We start from the raw sequence: 16,380 nt of genomic DNA on the forward strand, positions 1-16,380 counted from the left end.
CATTGACCAAACAACATGTTCCAGATCCTTAAGACATGGATCAATGACTTTCCTTCCACTAGGCCTGCTTCACTGTTCAGTGTTCCCTGGTGAACAGATTTGAAAGCTGTTTTAACTCATCATGTGTGGATCCGAAAACAGCCCCAATACATTGAGATACATTTTTTTTTATTTCCAAAATATACTTTATTCATAAAAATCTATAAAAATTACATTACCAGTTTCAAACAGCACCAAGTCAAAAAATACGAACAGTGCAAAGTAGGTCCGTTTGCTTCATTACAATCATGAGTTGCCTCACAACCCTTCCATTTCACATTTGTCATGCTAATTACATTTTTACATTTTGCAGCAAATGAAAATTCTCCCGATACAGTTCGAGGGGTTTCCCATGGATCCAGCCCCTCAGTTCAGCTTAGTGGGGGGACCTTACACAGTGGTCTTTCCCCATTGAGCCTTTGCTGCGGCTGCCCCAAGCTTTGGTGCATCCCTCAGCACGTAGTCCTGGACCTTGGAATGTGCCAGTCTGCAACATTCGGTCGTGGACAACTCTTTGCGCTGGAAGACCAGCAAGTTTCGGGCGGACCAAAGGGCGTCTTTCACCGAATTGATAGTCCTCCAGCAGCAGTTGATGTTTGTCTCGGTGTGCGTCCCTGGGAACAGCCGTAGAGCACAGACCCCTGTGTTACAGAGCTGCTTGGGATGAACCTCGACAAAAACCACTGCATCTCTTTCCACACCTGCTTTGCAAAGACACATTCCAGGAGGAGGTGGGCAACCATCTCTTCCCCACCACAGCCACCGCGGGGGCATTGTGCGGAGGGGGCGAGACTTCGGGCGTGCAGGAAGGATCTGACGGGGAGGGCTCTTCTCACCAGCAGCCAAGCTACATCTTGGTGCTTTTTTGAAAGTTCTGGCGATGAGGCATTCCGCTAACTGACTTTGGCGGTCTGCTCAGGGAACCATCCGACTGGATCCACCGTCTCCTTTTCCCGTAAGGCCTTGAGGACATTCCGTGCAGATCACTGCCTGATGGATCGGTGGTCAAAGAATACATTGAGACACTTTTTTTTTTATATTTCCAAAATATACTTTATTCATAAAAATCTGCAAAAATTACATTGCCAAACAGTTTCAAACAGCACCAAAAAATACAAACATTGCAAGGGAGATCAGTTTCCTTCTATACTATCATGAGTTTCTTCACAACCCTTCCCTTTCACTATTGTCATGCCAATTACAGTTTTACATTTACAGCAAATGAAAATATCAACGATACAGTTCGAGGGGTTTCCCATGGATCCAGCCCCTCAGTTCAGCTTGGTGGGGGGACCTTACACAGTGGTCTTTCCCCATTGAGCCTTTGCTGCGGCTGCCCCAAGCTTTAGTACGTCCCTCAGCACGTAGTCCTGGACCTTGGAATGTGCCAGTCTGCAACATTCGGTGGTGGACAACTCTTTGCGCTGGAAGACCAGCAAGTTTCGAGCAGACCAAAGGGCGTCTTTCACCGAATTGATAGTCCTCCAGCAGCAGTTGATGTTTGTCTCGGTGTGCATCCCTGGAAACAGCCCGTAGAGCACAGACTCCTGTGTTACAGAGCTGCTTGGGATGAACCTCGACAAAAACCACTGCATCTCTTTCCACACCTGCTTTGCAAAGACACATTCCAGGAGGAGGTGGGCGACTGTCTCTTCCCCACCACAGCCAACGCGGGGGCACTGTGCGGAGGGGGTGAGACTTCGGGTGTGCATGAAGGATCTGACGGGGAGGGCCCTTCTCACCACCAGCCAAGCTACGTCTTGGTGCTTGTTTGAAAGTTCTGGTGATGAGGCATTCCGCCAAATGACTTTGACGGTCTGCTCGGGGAACCATCCGACAGGATCCACCGTCTCCCTTTCCCGTAGGGCCTTGAGGACATTCCGTGCAGACCACTGCCTGATGGACCGGTGGTCAAAGGTGTTTTCCCGCAGAAACTGCTCCACGAAGGATAGGTGGTACGTCACGGCCCAACTGCATGGAGCGTTCCACGGCAATGTGCCCAGGCCCATCCTTCACAACACCGGGGCCAGATAGAACCTCAGCACGTAGTGACACCTGGAGTTTGCGTACTGGTGCTCTACACACAGCTTGATGCAGCCGCACACGAAGGTGGTCATCAGGATGAGGGCCACGTTGGGTACATTTTTCACACCCTTGTCCAGAGATTTGAACATCGTGTCCCTCCGGACCCGGTCCATTTTAGATCCCCAGATGAAGCGGAAAATGGCTCAGGTGACTGCCACAGCGCAGGAGTGGGGTATGGGCCAGACCTGCGCCACGTAGAGCAACAACGTGAGCGCCTCGCACCTGATGACCAGGTTCTTACCCACAATGGAGAGAGATCGCTGCTCCCACATGCCCAACTTTTGTCGTACCTTGGCTACTCGCTCCTCCCATGTTTTGGTGCACGCCCCGGCCCTTCCAAACCATATCCCCAGCACCTTCAGGTAATCTGACCTGACGGTGAAGGGGACAAAGGATCGGTCAGCCCAGTTCCCAAAGAACATGGCCTCGCTCTTGCCGTGGTTAACTTTGGCTCCCGAGGCCAGTTCAAACTGGTCGCAGATGCTCATCAGTCTGCGCACGGACAGCAGATCCGAGCAGAAGACTGCGACGTCATCCATGTACAGGGAGGTTACATTGAGACACATTTTTTTTTTCCAAAATATACTTTATTCATAAAAATCTGTAAAAATTACATTGCCAAACAGTTTCCAAACAGCACCAAAAAATACAAACATTGCAAGGTAGATCAGTTTTCTTCAATACTGTCATGAGTTTCTTCCCAACCCTTCCGTTTCACAATTGTCATGTCAATTACAGTTTTACATTTACAGCAATTGAGAATATTAACGATACAGTTCGAGGGGTTTCCCATGGATCCAACCCCTCAGTCCAGCTTGGTGGGGGAACCTTACACTGTGGTCTTTCCCCATTGAGCCTTTGCTGCGGCTGCCCCAAGCTTTAGTGCGTCCCTCAACACGTAGTCCTGGACCTTGGAATGTGCCAGTCTGCAACCTTCGGTGGTGGACAACTCTTTGCGCTGTTACATTGAGACACATTTTTTTTTTTTTTTATTTCCAAAATATACTTTATTCATAAAAATCTGTAAAAATTACATTGCCAAACAGTTTCCAAACAGCACGAAAAAATACAAACATTGCAAAAGAGATCAGTTTCTTTCAATAATGTCATGAGTTTCTTCCCAACCCTTCCGTTTCACAATTGTCATGTCAATTACAGTTTTACATTTACAGCAATTGAGAATATTAACGATACAGTTCGAGGGGCTTCCCATGGTTCCAGCCCCTCAGTCCAGCTTGGTGGGGGAACCTTACACTGTGGTCTTTCCCCATTGAGCCTTTGCTGCGGCTGCCCCAAGCTTTAGTGCGTCCATCAGCACGTAGTCCTGGACCTTGGAATGTGCCAGTCTGCAACATTTGGTGGTGGACAACTCTTTGCGCTGGAAGACCAGCAAGTTTCGGGCAGACCAAAGGGCGTCTTTCACCGAATTGATAGTCCTCCAGCAGCAGTTGATGTTTGTCTCGGTGTGCGTCCCTGGGAACAGCCCGTAGAGCACAGACTCCTGTGTTACAGAGCTGCTTGGGATGAACCTTGACAAAAACCACTGCATCTCTTTCCACACCTGCTTTGCAAAGGCACATTCCAGGAGGAGGTGGGCGACCGTCTCTTCCCCACCACAGCCAACGCGGGGGCACTGTGCGGAGGGGGCGAGACTTCGGGTGTGCATGAAGGATCTGACGGGGAGGGCCCTTCTCACCACCAGCCAAGCTACGTCTTGGTGCTTGTTTGAAAGTTCTGGTGATGAGGCATTCCGCCAAATGACTTTGACGGTCTGCTCGGGGAACCATCCGACAGGATCCACCGTTTCCTTTTCCCGTAGGGCCTTGAGGACATTCCGTGCAGACCACTGCCTGATGGACCGGTGGTCAAAGGTGTTTTTCCGCAGAAACTGCTCCACGAAGGATAGGTGGTACGGCGCCGCCCAACTGCATGGTGCGTTCCGCGGCAATGTGACCAGGCCCATCCTTCGCAACACCGGGGACAGATAGAACCTCAGCACGTAGTGACACTTGGAGTTTGCGTACTGGGGATCTACACATAGCTTGATGCAGCCGCACACGAAGGTGGTCATCAGGATGAGGGCCACGTTGGGTACATTTTTCCCGCCCATGTCCAGAGATTTGAACATCGTGTCCCTCCGGACCCGGTCCATTTTAGATCCCCAGACGAAGCGGAAAATGGCTCTGGTGACTGCCACGGCGCAGGAGTGGGGTATGGGCCAGACCTGCGCCACGTAGAGCAACAACGTGAGCGCCTCGCACCTGATGACCAGGTTCTTACCCACAATGGAGAGAGATCGCTGCCCCCACATGCCCAACTTTTGTCGTACCTTGGCTACTCGCTCCTCCCATGTTTTGGTGCACGCCCCGGCACTTCCGAACCATATCTCCAGCACCTTCAGGTAATCTGACCTGACGGTGAAGGGGACAAAGGATCGGTCAGCCCAGTTCCCAAAGAACATGGCCTCGCTCTTGCCGTGGTTAACTTTGGCTCCCGAGGCCAGTTCGAACTGGTCGCAGATGCTCATCAGTCTGCGCACGGACAGCGGATATGAATATGCCAAAATTTACATGACCAGCTGACAGCAGTCCAAACCAATCTTTACGAACCATAGCACAACACTGAGCAACACATATTTCAATAATGCTATCACCTGTCCACTGGTTATCTTACTATACATTTAAAAATTACTCATCTGCATGCTGACAAACTTTTTACCAAAAAACCATCAGTAACAGGTCAATGTATATTCTGCCATCAGCTATATTGATTGTTGTGCTTTCCATCACAACCTGCATGGTTCATTACTCTTTCGGGGACCTTGCTGCATGCAAATTGGCTGCCATGTTTCCTCCATTACACCAGTGACTACACTTTAAAAGTACTTTACTTGCTGTCTTGTCTTGAGGGTAAGCAGATCTTTTGTTTCTTTCTTTCATTGGAGTCATCCTACATAAACTAGAAGGGAAAATTTGTCAGCTATTTCAAATCCCTCCATATTCTCACACCTCCCTATCTTGATAATCTTCTCCAGCTCCACAACCCTCTGCGATATCTGCGCTCTTGAGAATTCTTGATTTTAAATGTTCAACCATTGATGGTCGTGCCTTCAGCTGCCTAGGCCCTAAGCTCTGGAATTCCCTCCCTAAACCTCTCCACTTATTTATCTCTCTTTCCTCCTTTAAGACACTCCTTAAAACTTATTTATTTCACCAAGCTTTTAGCCATCTGTCCTAATATCTCACATTATGTGGCTCCGTTTCAACTCTACTTTATAATGCACCTGTGAAATGCTTTGGGATATTTTATCACATTAAAGATGCTACACATTGTTGTTGTTAGCTTCAAATAGCTTTAAAGCCACAAAGGCTCCTCTGCTTAGGTCACCAGTTAAAATAGCAGCTGAGCCCTGGGGCTGAATTTTATTCGCACACTGCGCTTTGAAGCGGCGCGCTTTGAACTTGGCGGCCTTCCGACACAGAAGTGCTGCCGAAGAACCCCTGTGATATTACGCGCGGGGGCTCCTTTAAATGGAAGGGGCGGACCGGCCACCCCCAGTGTCGTAGAGGGGATGGCCGCTGTGTCCCCGGCAACAGAGTCCGGCGCCACTGCGCAGGCGCGGCACCAGTTTTAAAGAGCCTTACGACCGATATAAATTTATAAAGATACTGTAGTGCTAATTTTTATTAAATAAACAGTTATGTTATGTAGGCCCTTCCCCAAACCCCCCAATTGTCTTCTAATTGGCCCTCATTGACAAAAATCACTTTATTCCTGGCCCGAACATGCCCCCTAAACCTTCTATCAGTTGCCCTTCAACCCCTTCCCACCATTCACACAACCAATAAAAATTGTTTTCCCCTCCCACCCCTCCTGCCCTGAAAATTTTGTTCCTGCCCGCCTCCCCACCAGGTTCTCGCCTTCAGAACTCTGTATGGAGTTCCGAAGGCACACAGAGGTCGAAGGGCGGCCGTAAAACTGGCGTGGGACAGCTGCCACCTGCAGATAAGTTTATTTACATATCATTATTGTGAATTTACATATTTAGATGAAGGGCGCGCCGCCAAGCGGTGGGGGGGCCGCACCGAGGTCCCCAGTCGCTGGTAATATCTTGACATCGGGGGTCAAGGCGGGCCTCTCCCCGTAGAATTTTACCAGCTCCCCAGCCACGACTCGCGGCGTCAAGGGGCGATAAAATTCGGCCCTTGTTGTGTGATTGCCTTTAAGAATAATATACTTTTAAGATCTTAGTATGCTAGTGAGCGAAGTGCCAGGATGTAGTCATATGACTACATGTCAGTCTCACTCTGCTACAGTAACACCAAGGGGCAAGTTCTGTAATAGGTAGCTCAGTACTGCAGTGCAGTGTCAGCCCAGATCCTGTGTTCAGATCTCTGGGGTAAGACTTGAATCCGCAACCTTCTGACTTGAAGACGAGTGCTACCACTGAACCAAGGCTGACCTCAAAGTAGCCGACATCAAGGATGGCTTCTGTCCAAAATATAAGATGCATTCTTAAAATTGATCAGCAGTTTTAAAATATATACCATAGAAACAAAGAAAAACTGAAATTTAATTTGGCTGTAGATGAACATTTCTGTTAAATCTTATACTTTATTTAAAATATATCTATATAAGTATGTGCATATATGTATTTAATGTACCATATGTCTGTGTGTATATATATATATATATATATACACACACACAATCTAAAAATACCTAATCAAAATTGATTGTGATGTCATCTGATTTTCTTTGATTCTTCTCAATGTCAGATTCCCAATCTATATATGGGCAATGAGGCTGGGTTTTGCAGATTATAGTGTGTGACAGTTCTAGGTCATCATTACAGGACGATGAAGGAATTGAAGCAGTTTATGTCAAGTGATGTTTCTTCAAGATACAGTCTGACAGTAATAACATTGATGATTTTCAGCCACAGCATGTTCTACCAATCAGGGTTATTGACCATAGCATGTTTATAAATGTGAACTGTTTATACCATGCTTGAACTATTTATTCCAAATCATTATGTGTGTATAATTTGTTCCATGAATGTTGCCTAGGATATAATGTTACTATCTGTGTATAAAACTGGATGATTCCCTGTTTGCTGCCTTTTCATATCTCTTTGGGAGATATACCAAACATGTAAATGCAACAAACATGGTAAAGAGAGCAATTTTACATGTTTTCTCCATTATGGTAACCCATAATTATTAGTTTATATTAAAGAATATCATGTTGAAAGACTATAGCATTCAGGTTGTAATTTTAGCATAAATTGTAACACATCCTCTTGTTCCTGATAGCAAGTAAATTCCTTCAATCCCTTTGTCCATTCACTTCTATTAGTTTTGACTTACCTCAGTGTAGACTAGCCAAAACTGACTTGAATAGAGAGCATCTTGGCAATTCAGAATATAAATGTTGAGAACCACTGCAAGCATAGTGAGAGATACACAGTAGGGTAAATTTTCCAATTGGTTATGCTCATTAGTTGTACCAGATTTCGGCCTATTTAGTGTCCATAGGTTTGATTAGGCAGGTTTGATACCTGTTCCAGATGTGCATTCCAATCTCAGTCAAATACCCACCCATTTAGGACTGCTCAGATGTGCTGTTTGTGGAAGTAGCGTTAATGAGTCCTACAGTAAGATTTATAATGAACTTTAATTATAATTTGAACATGTATTCCCTTTTTTTCCTGTTTCCACTTAGTTGGTCAGGAGGTTTTATGTTCTGGCATCGCCAATTTTTTCGGTACACCCATGAAATTTGGACAATGGGGACCCTCAAAATTTTTGGATGAAAAAAAGGACTAATGGATGGAGGTCAGGCTGCACATGCACATCTGCCAGTACCTTCCCACCCATGCTTACTTGAAGGGGTGCACCTACCTGGCAATGGAACCAACTATGCAGGTTACAGGTTGGCAGACAGCCAAATGTTGAACTGTGCCACCTCCTGCAAGGATATTTGCAGCTAACATGCACCATAGGACTGGGAGCTGCATCTTCAAATCATTTTCCTATACCATCTTACAAACATGCTGCAAAGTTGTTGTTATGAATTTGGTTCTGCCATTGATACGTTCTCAGGAGCAACTATTATGATCAGTTTCACTTATTTCAATCCATATAACATGTTTTCACAGAATATAAAATAATGAACACCTACATTTCCCCATATTTAAATTAAACTGAATAGAGTAGATTTGGCTGCGTCTGCACCCAGGCACACTGGGTTATTTGGGCACCCCATACTTCAGAAAATCAAACAGGTTATTTTGCAGGTGTGTGCTTCAACTCACCTGATTTTCTGATATTCATTATACCCAGTACACCTGGCACAGACCTAGAAAAATCTTGCTAATCATTCCTTTGCATTTTGGCATACAGCCCAGGGTAGAACCTGTTCTCTCTACAGTCTCTTGCCTTTTCCTGAACCTCTCTTTCTAGGGGCTCGTTCTTCACAGATAAACATCAAAGGCCTATTTAACACAGTGGGGTGACATTATTCTTGGGCATTAACACAAAATGGGTGATAGCAAATCAGCAGCCTGTTTTATTCCCCATCCAGTTGTCTTTTCCATTAAATGATGCTGATTTGCTATCATCCATTTTGTAGTACCACCCCCAGACCAATTTTATCCCCTATGAAAACTTTTCCCCCCATTATCCAGGCAAGATAATGAAATCCTTATTGTTTAGTATTTGAGGATAACAACTCTCATTAGCATATTAGCTCTCTTTCATTTAGGAGCCCTTTTATAAACTTTTGAGGGTAAACCTTTGCTTGAGGAAAAAAAAACATCAAAAGTGATTCATCTTTTCAAATCGCTATATTGGAAAAATGGTCAAAACATCTTAAAACAATTGACAGCTGTCCTATGGGAAGGATGGCCTGGAAGTAGAAAGCAGGGCAAACATCCTCAATACCATTTCATTCTCTACCAACTCGGCTCCACTGGCTATCAAGGGAATGGCTGATTAAGTCCTTTCATTGTTTGGTCACAAACTTCATTTTCTGCCTCCACAGTGTGCAAGCTATTGAGTTTTGCAAAGTACTTTTGTTACCCAAAAACTATTTGCAAAGGTAAGAAGATAAAAAAAAATATCCACAGCCTTTGTAATGGTTAATAATGTCTTTATCCAGATATACAGCCATGTACCTTTTAAGTTACTAATCACCCTTTCTAAGCAGCCCTTGGCTAATTACACACAATTTCCCACTACACACAAGCAAACACACAACATCAGGTCCAACATGGGTCTGAAAGTCACTCGCATTATACAAATAATGCTCATTTTACAAAATTCAGGCAAGGTCAAGGCCCAATGGGAATTTTACTCTAGTGTCTCTCGCAGATGCAAGACATATACAAATCAATAGTGCAGCAGGGCTGGTGTGCATGGTACTTGCAATAGAGAAAATCTATATAAAGTTATTGCAATGTGCAGATAGACATGCCTCAACATAAACACCATCTTGTTGTTAATGCACCATTTTGTGTTGCTGCTTAAAAGCATTTATTTAATCATTAGCTGATTGTAATCTGTGACACTCCATTTGTATTTGTTTCCAAGGTGTTTTCTTTCCTCCCCCACTGTAATTGACTTTTTTCTTCCTCAGCCCATCCACGATGCTCTTTGTTTTCCAGCTTCACACACAATTTCTTAACCGATAGGTACGGCCAGAGCTCTAAGCATAAATTTTTGAGCCAGGGCGAGAAGACCCGACTACTCGTTTCAGTTTTCTCCTTCAAGTGAAAGCTTCTTGGCTGTGCTGAACTAAATACAGCCAAGATCAGAAAGAACTTGCTGTCCAGGGAAATGCAACAAGAATGACTGACACTTTGCAACGCAGCAAAATAATGCAGCAACGAGGTTTCCAAATGTTTTGAATTGTATCCTACAATGTTATTTTAAGAGTTGAATGTACCCAGTTAAAAATTGAGAACTGAATATGTTCCATTTCTTAAACCAATAGTCAGTTGTTGATTCCTGTATTTTAATAAGATTGTTTTGATAACACAGGCAGCGACTCCAATGGGACATGTCAAAAGTAGCAAGACTGGGTCACTCAATCATTTCAAGGTGAATTCTATTTCCTTAAACACTTTGAGGAATACATTTAGCGCTCATCCATCAACATAAATCAAAATGTCAAAAATACTGAGAAACCAAAGCACAAATGCACTGAATGAACAATTACATACTTAATGGCATAAACCTTTAAACCATGCCCTTCTACTATCTCCTTCTCCATATGGTCAATTCCCATTTTAGAAATAATACTTCTCCTAATAACTGTTTGCCTGAATATTCAAGTTATATCTAAAACATTGCAATCAGTATTTGTAACCAGATGTAGGTTGTTGACTTTTTTGTATTTGAATTCTGGCACAATTTTATTAACAGAAATTATTTTAGAAAATTTCTAAAATTGTCTCCTTAATGCTTCTGAGCAGAATTAAAGCATAATGGAGTTGATTTTTTTCCGATTATTTTACCTTTTTAATGCCTATTCCTTGAGTGCAAAGGTCAGAATAAAGTGGGTGGAAGCCCATTTTACTGAGTCTCTTCCCTTTTTATTCTGCCGCAGTATTCCCAGGGCTTTGTCCAACAAGCAGAGAAGATGTTACATCTGAAATAGGTGCAGGCCCAAAATACTCATGCAACTGAGGAAGGATGGACTGTTTCCACTATCCTACCGCAGTTTCCTAGCAATGCAGCCTAAGAGCAGCTAGATGTAGGGGCAACCCAAGAAAGTTGGTGATGAGCTTGTGATGGGATCCTCCCCTCAGACCAGATGGTCTGAAAGGATCCAGCAACAAGCTAAAGAGGGCCTCAAAGGCTTTACTGTGCATTTGCATCAGGTCTTGTGTTCAGAAGCAACTATGGGCGGCACAGAGGCGCAGTGGTTAGCACCGCAGCCTCGCAGCTCCAGCGACCCAGGTTCGATTCTACTGTCTGTGCGGAGTTTGCAAATACTCCCTGTGACCGCGTGGGTTTCCGCCGGGTGCTCCGGTTTCCTCCCACAGCCAAAGACTTGCAGGTTGATAGGTAAATTGGCCGTTGTAAATTGCCCCTAGTGTAGGTAGGTGGTAGGAATATGGAATTCATGTAGGATTAGTATAAGTGGGTGGTTGATGGTCAGCACAGACTCAGTGGGCCCAAGGGCCTGTTTCAGTGCTGTATCTCTAAATAAACTAGAAAATCTTGGGATTAGCAAGCAGCACCCACAGATGTGCTTCACTTTCCTCCCCTGGTGGAAGGCCGTGCAAGGGAGCGGGCATATGCTGCTGGTGAAATCAAGCTTTGTTAATGGCCTAGTACATCAAATTTGAAAACAGTTAACAAAAGTTACTAATAAAAAAAGGAAGGCGATTAAATTTTGCCAAATATTTTTGACTGTTTTAAATAGTTATACTTCTTTTATTTCTTTTATTTATATTTATCTTGGATAGAACTTAATTCTGGAAGGACTGTACATTATTCAAGTTTGAAGCGAGGTTCTGAATAAAAGTCATGAACTTAGCAAGGTCAACTTGAGCAGAACGTTTTAGTAACCGAGTGTTGTTGTGGAGAGATCTAATAAATTAGTTTAGTCTTTATCTTAAATTCTTTATTTTCTGACCCTTACCATAAAATTCTGTACCCTAAATGGAGAGGCTTTCTGTCTATTGATATTCTAGTCACAGAACTGTTAACCCATGCAGATTTCTTTATAAAACTAATATACTATGGGAACACATTTAAATATCTATCTCCAGTGAAAAAAGGAGGAAAGCACTTTCTTTACTTTCCATAAATTATTTCTAAAAAAGTGACTTCTCTAAGGAGGTCTTTTACACACTTTGTTGCAAATCATCCCAATGGAAGTGTGTTCTTTCAAGTCCCAGTCCAGGACTTGAGCACAAAAATCTAGACTGACACTTCAGTGCAGTACATAGCAAGTGCTGCACTGTCAGAGGTGTCGTCTTTCAGATGAGATGTTAAACCGAGGCCCTGTTTGCACTCTCCGGTAGATGTAAAAGATCTCATGGCACTGTTTCGTAGAAGAGCAGGAGAGTTATCCCCAGTTTCCTGGTCAATATTTATCCCTCAATTAACATCACAAAAACAGATTATCTGGTCATTATCACATTGCTGTTTGTGGTAGTTTGCTGTATGCAAATTGGTTGCCGTGTTTCCCACGTGACAACAGTGACTGCTCTTCAAAAATACTTAATTGCCTGTAAAGTGCTTGGAACATCAGGTGGTCATGAAAGGTGCTATATAAATGCAAGTTTTTCTTGCTTTCTTTTAACTGGGTAACTTCCATGTCATCAAGAACAATGCCTTCAGAGATATGCTTATAAGTTTTTAAAAAATCACACAAATGCTCCTTCTGGTCCCTTGGCATTTAATATATTAAATGGTTCACTTTTTTCTCTTAGCAGCACTCTTCTTCAAAATTACCACCCATCTTTCACCTCTCTTTCCTCTAATATCCTACTGTGTTCTGAAAATACGATGGAGTGGAAAAGACCCCCTGAGTCATCCAACCTGCTCACACAGCTGCGCTATCTTTACATCAAAGTATATACACTCTCTACCCCACCCAAAAGTAATTTGACCTGCTGGGATTAGCAACAAAACAGATAAAAACCCAGACCAATTTGAGGGGGAAAAAAATCGGAAAATTACTCTCCAATCCCCTTTGTCAATCAAAACTGCTCCAGGTGATTAGTTATTGTTTCTCAACTCTGCAACAATTTCTCCTAGAAGTCCCTGTTGGAATCCATCCACCTACAGCTTCCACCCATCTCACAACTGAAGCCAAGGTCCTTCTTGGCTTCTCAACAGTGTTAGGCATAGTTGACCATTCTATCCTCTTCACTTTTCTTTCCTCTGTTATCCATGGGATTTCCTTTATGTGGTTCCACTCCTACCCATTGGGACAAAGCTGATGCACCTCCAGCATTAGCTAATCTTTCTTCCACGCCCCGCTCCCCACTGACAATCATCTCTGGAATTCTCTAAAGGTGCATCCTTGGCTCCTTCCTCTCACTTGTTTAAATGCTGCCCATTTAAAACATCTTGTTGCATTGCCTATCCAATGCCAAGTCTTGGAAAAGTCGCAAGATCCTTCAGCTAATGGAAGATTGAAGACAACATTATTACCATTCACCGTAAACTGCTCCATTGTCACTGATCTCATTCCTCTTCCTTGCCAACTCTATGTCATGCATGACTCTGGCATCATGTTCAACCTTGAGCCAAGTTTCAAAACCACATCCTTTTCATCACTGAGATTCCATCACCCTCAGTGATATTTCAGCCTCTTTGTCATTTTCTAACTGGATTACTCCTAATTCTCCTTGCTAGCTTTCCATTCTCCACCCTTCAGAAACTCGCCCAAAATGCAGCTGCTTGTATCCTCTCTTGCATTCAGTCCCACTTGTCAATCACCTCCCCATCCTTGTTGATCTACATTGGATTTCTGTTCCTTAATGCATCCAATTTAAAATCCTTATACTCATCTTCAACCCTCTTCATTGCCTTGCTCCTCCATACCTCTCACTTTTTCAACATTACATCCCATCCCACACCTTTTAATTCTCTGAATCTGGTCTTGTGTGCATCTCTTCCCCCACCTTTTTCCCACCATTTTTGGCACAGCCTTTAGTTATCTCAGATATAAGGTTGGATTTTGGAGCCCAACGGAAACAAGCAGACCTGGAATTTTCCGGCACTGGTCAGCGTGCCAGTTTGCCAGTATCTTCCCGCCTCCAGGCCATTTTTAAGGAGGCAGGTTGGGTAGCTTGTTATTATAATTAAAAGACCTATTAATGCCAATGTTCAGAGGCCAACTGGAATTTTCCATTTGGCCTACAGAGTTCCTGGTGGTGTCCAGAGTCTGGCAGATGCCTGGAGGCGACCTCATGATGGCAGACTGGAGGGTCAATGGGTCCAGCTTCAATTTGAGGCCCCCCTGCCTCTGCAGCAATCATATTTACATGGCCATGGCTGTGGCCACAGGTTGCTCAGCAGTGGGTTTTGCACCTCTACAATGGAGGTCCAGCAGCTGTGGCCATTTTATTTTAAGTTTGGAAAAAATGCTGAGAGGGTGCCTCCATCTTGAGGGATCCACTGTCTCCCTTACCAGCATCGGCAGCCTGCAGTTCCTTCAGTACTGGAAGGCCTCCTATTGGCCCCGCAGCTTCCAAGGCTCACCTGCTGTCCTTAATTGTACAGCAAGCCTGCTTTTCACCATTAGTTTGAAAATCGTTTTGTTTGATTGGGCTGAATTTTACGCTGCCCCAGTGGGTCGGATGGTGGTGTGGGGGTGGCGAAAGATTGAGTGGCAGGCTCCGGGAGGCCTACCCACCCCACTTCCGCCTCCAGACAAGTTTACGGCGTCGGGCGGGGGGAGGGAAACAGCCCGCCCGCCTGAGGCCAATCAATGCTCTTAAGCAGCCACTTAAGGGCCCTCGCCCGCCTCCACGGGTATTTTACCCGTGGCAAGCGGGTGTGCTGGGGACGTGAAAGGCCGCCCAGCGATAGCTGCTGGCTTTTCTGCACCCTGGGGGTGGGGGGGGGGGGGTGGCGGCATGGCAGTTGGGCACAGGATGCCCAATTGAGGGCCGCTCCCGCCTCCCAACCCACCCCGGGATGCAAGACACACCCCTCCCCCCAAACGATCACTCCAGTCTCACCAGGGAAGGACCAATCCCACTGGTGAGGCTTGCCCCTACTTAGCTTCCCTCCTCGATCCATGGTGTTGGCTGGGCTGCAGTCCCAGAAGGGGCCACCACTCCCGGTGGCGCTGCTGGGACTAAGAGCTGCCAACCCGCTGATTGGCTGACAGCTCACTGAAGTGGGACCTCCTCCCTCAAGTGGGTGGAAGTCCCGCCTCGGGACAATTAAAGCCTGGGGACCCATAAAACACGGGACAGATCCCCGGGCTAGGCGGAAGCGGGTTCACCACCGACTTTCACGTCGGACTCTGGCTCCCGTCCATCCACCATAAAATTCCATCCACTATTGACGGTGTGGGGTTGGGACCCAGATTCGACTCCAACCTTGGGGTTCTGATCCCATAATTTCAAACTTCTTTCTAAATCCCTTAGCCTCCTATCTTTTCAAAATCTGTCCTTTTGGCTCTACCTTCAGTCACTTCTAATTACTCTCCCATAACTTAATATTAGTACTTTTGTCTCTCGTTAAAGATCTTTGTGATGTTTTCTCTGTTAAAGCTGCAATATAAATACAAGTTATTATTGACTCATGAGAATCCCCTGTCTCTCTGGACTTAGGTAATGTATTTTCTTCAAATATTGAGTGCAACATTGATAAACTTTGATTTTGAATATTATAATACGGCAAAATAATCAACTTCAAAAGAATTATTAGGTTAAAAAAGGACCTTGATTCAATTTAGCAGTTTTTGCATTTTCAGGTGATTGTTTAGATAGTGTTGGTTTGAAATGTTTTGCTGATTGGGAAGAAGTGCAATGCTTTGAGTTGTCTTATTGCCTGGAGAAAATTATGCATTCCTGACTAGTCATTTACTGATCAACCTCCTTGAGTCACCCTGTACAAATTATTGCAACCCCCACCGCCCCCCCCCCCCCCCCCCCCATACATTATTGTTTGTGAATTATCTGACCAGATGTTTTTTGGGTGCTGGTTTTTGAAATAGTGCACATTCTTTTTTTTCCCCCATGACAATAGCTCTTTCCTTCTCCCTGCAGCATTACTTAAAATGCAACATGAATGAATTCTTGCTTTCTTTCTTGTCTTTACAGTGTTCCAATTGCAAAAATGTGCTTTTATTCTGGAGAGTATAGTAGAACACACCAGCTTTGTTCATGTCAAAGATATCTTTCAAATAATAACCCCTACTTTATTAGCAATTTCTTTTCCAGTCAGTCACAATAGTTTCCTTTACACCTGCACTCTTTTACTCATGGTGAACACATCAATATCTGGAAATACTAGTGTTGGTGGAAAGTGTGAATGTTGGAGCTGGAAGCTTGAGAGTTGCTGGCCTTGCCAGTTTCCAGCCTACTGTATGCTTTAAATTGCTGATCTGGTTAACAGTTGTTCGTGACGCTCAGTACCACTTCCTATGGGAGGCTGTGATTTTCCTGGCTTCACGCAAAGCATGTGCATAAGCAATAATTTGACTCATTTTGAGTAGGTGTTAAAGAATAGCTAAGCTTTTGCATCTTGGGAACAGATGTCCCAAAGTTGCTGTTCT

The 16,380-nt window shown here is 44.5% G+C and overlaps 1 protein-coding gene across 8 annotated transcripts in view; it reads left to right on the top strand.

Moving 5' to 3' along the window:
* Positions 1-16,380, top strand: part of LOC137383870 (copine-8-like) — a 699,632-nt gene that overhangs the window by 509,654 nt on the left and 173,598 nt on the right. For 6 of the 8 annotated variants that reach the window (XM_068057206.1, XM_068057209.1, XM_068057211.1 and 3 more), the window contains one exon: positions 10,167-10,226. The exons of the other annotated variants lie outside the window; for them this stretch is intronic. In XM_068057206.1, coding sequence (XP_067913307.1) covers positions 10,167-10,226 — 60 coding nt within the window. The remainder of the gene's footprint in view (positions 1-10,166; positions 10,227-16,380) is intronic. 8 annotated transcript variants of the gene reach the window in all.

This window comes from Heterodontus francisci, chromosome 25 (assembly GCF_036365525.1).
Source record: "Heterodontus francisci isolate sHetFra1 chromosome 25, sHetFra1.hap1, whole genome shotgun sequence".
In the NCBI taxonomy this organism is placed as follows: Eukaryota; Metazoa; Chordata; class Chondrichthyes; order Heterodontiformes; family Heterodontidae; genus Heterodontus; species Heterodontus francisci.